Source organism: Cyphomyrmex costatus, unplaced genomic scaffold (genome assembly GCF_001594065.2).
Source record: "Cyphomyrmex costatus isolate MS0001 unplaced genomic scaffold, Ccosl1.0 scaffold1289, whole genome shotgun sequence".
Lineage (NCBI taxonomy): Eukaryota > Metazoa > Arthropoda > Insecta > Hymenoptera > Formicidae > Cyphomyrmex > Cyphomyrmex costatus.
Window position 1 is genome coordinate 37,235 of NW_017275270.1, and position 3,269 is coordinate 40,503.

The 3,269-nt window shown below is 40.6% G+C and overlaps 1 protein-coding gene across 1 annotated transcript; it reads left to right on the forward strand.

Annotated features, from left to right (window-relative positions):
* The first annotated feature begins 214 nt into the window (after positions 1-214).
* LOC108782494 (uncharacterized) lies at positions 215-2,917 on the forward strand. Its single transcript, XM_018550776.1, has one exon. The coding sequence runs from the start codon at positions 215-217 to the stop codon at positions 2,915-2,917; it is 2,703 nt and encodes a 900-aa protein (XP_018406278.1).
* Positions 2,918-3,269: the final 352 nt, after the last annotated feature.

The following is a 3,269-nucleotide window of genomic DNA, read 5'->3' on the forward strand; positions in this document are numbered from 1 at the left end:
TTGAGACGAAAACGGGAGAGAGCCAACCTGTCGATCGGGGCACGCGATTCTCGCAAACAGCAGCCATCTTCCGACATTGGCATCGTGTGTAGAACGAGACGCGTATATATCAGAAGTAACGAGGAAGTTCGTGAGAAACAGTAAGGTGACGCTAACATTAAGGTGGCATTGTAAGTCAGTGCATTACGAATACTTTAAGCAGTGTGCTAAGGTTATGGGTCCGAAAAGAATCTCGGTGACGCAACTTAAGGCCGAACTAAGGAAGCGGGGCTTGCCAATCAGCGGGAAGAAGGCAGATCTTATAGCTCGCCTAAATCAAAACGACCTGAACGGAGATTGGTTAAACGGAATTCAGACCGGAACCTCAGATACCGCTCCGGATAGTACGGGATCGGACGAGTACGAGGAGGTGGAAGACGAGGACGGAAAACAAGAGGAAGAAAGAATGGAAGGTCGAAATACAGCAGAGAACGGAAATCGGCCGAGAGGTCGTAGAGATAACAATGTAAGTGTCGGAAGATTAGAGCGTCAATATCACGATATGCAACTCGAGTTCGAACGACGTGACAACGAGCTATTAAGAAGAGAGCTAGAAATTGCTCGTCGAGAAAACGAACAATTACGTCGAGTTACGCCACCAATGGTAGAAGTACCACTTAAGAGAGAAAATATCAGTGCTATGTTAGAACTGGTAGGATTTTTTGATGGAAGTGCTGGCACGTTCAGGAAGTGGGAACAACAGATTAGGCAACTGTGTGCAACGTATCGCCTGGACGATGACCGAGCCAAGCTGTTAGTCAGCAATAAGTTGAAAGGTAAAGCGAAGTCGTGGTTTCAAGCAGAAAACACGATTACCATGACTCTCGATGAAATAATGGATGGATTTAGGAGAATGTATGACCATCGTCCAACACGTGTAGCGCTGAGAAAAAAATTCGAGGCGAGAGAATGGAAATCATCTGAGAATTTCGCAGACTATTTCCACGATAAGGTAATACTGGCTAAAAACGTTCCCATTGATGAAGAAGAAATGGTCGATTATTTAATTGATGATATTCCGAGCGACCATCTGCAAGATCTAGCAAGAATGAAGGAATTTTCGAAGAAAGAAGACATGCTGAGAGTATTCGAGAAAATATCATTACGATCAACTGCAAAAAGTAATTTTAAACGTGATTCGCGATCAACAAATAAGCAAGATACTAAGCTACAAGCGGAACTATCAAAAGATGGCGAGAAGAAAGAAGAAAAACAAGAAAAGAGCGAGGAAAAGAAATCAAAGAAACCTCGCTGTTACAATTGCAACAAATTTGGACATCTGGCGGTCGATTGTCAACAGCCAAAGCGCGAGAAAGGCTCGTGTTTTAGATGCGGGGTGATGGGTCATGCAGTTAAGGACTGCCCGTCAAAGGCTGCACCATCAGCGGACGTTGCAGTCGTCGACGACGTCGATACCCAAGTCTGCTCTGTTATGAACGACATGGAGAAAGAGGGGGCATTTTTCGAGTACATAGATTATGAAATTAGTCAACCTAAAATAGGTCAGAAAATTAGACTTAATACCTTAATGGATACAGGTAGTAAAATTAGTTTTGTAAAAGAAAGCATAGTTCCGAGAGATGCAATACAGTTACTTGATAAGTTTTCAGGAAATTATTATGGTATTAATCACTCATTATTACAGGTAGTTGGATACGTCAAACTAAATATTACATTCAAAGATGAAACAATAGATGATCAAACAGTATTAGTTGTTCCAGACACAACTATGACTAGTCCAGTAATATTAGGACGTGATACGCTAAAGAGGTTTGGATTACGCTTAAGGAAGATGGAAAGCCAGGCAATAGATGATCTTCTAAATGTAGAGATAAGTGATTCGCGTGATATAGCATTAGATTCTTTAAATGTAAGCACTGAGATACCTTGCGATGTACAGCTTAATCTGCGAGAACTTTTTAAATCTGAGTACATTGAGCCCAAGAGACCGAGTATTCCGAGAGTCGATATGGAGTTAAAGTTATATTTGTCAGACAACAAACCGTTTCATTTCAATCCGCGTCGAATGTCAGCTTTTGAAAAGGAAAAGCTAAGGAAAATATTAGATGAATTACTGGAAAGACACATAATTCAACCTAGTAAGTCCGAATTTGCTTCACCAATTATTTTAGTAAAAAAGAAAAACGGAGACTCTCGACTCTGCGTTGATTATAGAGTACTCAACAAAGTCTTACGTAGAGATAATTATCCTCTCCCTATAATTGAAGACCACATTGATTCCCTCAGAGACAAAAAATATTTCAGTATACTAGATCTGAAAGATGGGTTTTTCCACATTAAGGTTGCGGACGAATCAATAAAATATACTGCATTTACGACGCCTTTCGGAATATTCGAATATCGGCACATGCCATTTGGACTCAAGGTCGGGCCAGCAAGGTTTCAGAGATTTGTAAACGAAGCACTAGCAGAGCAAATTAGAAGCGGAGATATAGTCGTTTATATGGATGACGTATTAGTTGCGACGGTCACTGTAGATCATCATTTCAAAGTGTTAAAACAGTTATTTAAGTGCCTAGTAGAAAATCTGTTGGAGCTCCGTATCGACAAATGCAGATTTTTATGTACAGAAGTAGAATTTTTGGGTTATCGCATATCAGAGAGCGGAGTTAAACCGAATAAAGCGGGAGTTAATGCAATTGAAAATTATCCAACTCCGGATAATATAAAAAGCTTACAACGCTTCCTCGGGATGATAGCGTATTTTCGGAAATTTATTGAGGGTTTCTCCGTCATAGCGAAACCGTTATACGATCAGCTTCGAAAGAACGTAGAATTTATGTTCGGAGAACAACAGTTTCAGGCATTCCAATCACTAAAAAAAAGGTTACTCGAGGCACCTATACTTAGTATATAAAGCCCTCAGGACGAAACGGAACTCCATACAGACGCAAGTAATCACGGTTTTGGCGCCGTACTTATGCAAAAGAAGAGGGATATGAAATTCCATCCAATTTCATATTTCTCCAAACGCACGACTGATGCCGAAGGTCGTTATCACAGCTTCGAGCTGGAAACACTCGCCGTTATTTATGCATTGCGCCGTTTTCGTATATACCTTCATGGTATTAAATTTAAGATAGTTACCGACTGTGCGTCACTGAAAATGACAATAGATAAGAAAAAGATAAGCCCGCGAATTGAGCGTTGGGTTATTGAACTTATGCAATTTGACTATGTTCTTGAGCATAGAATTAGCACGAAAATGC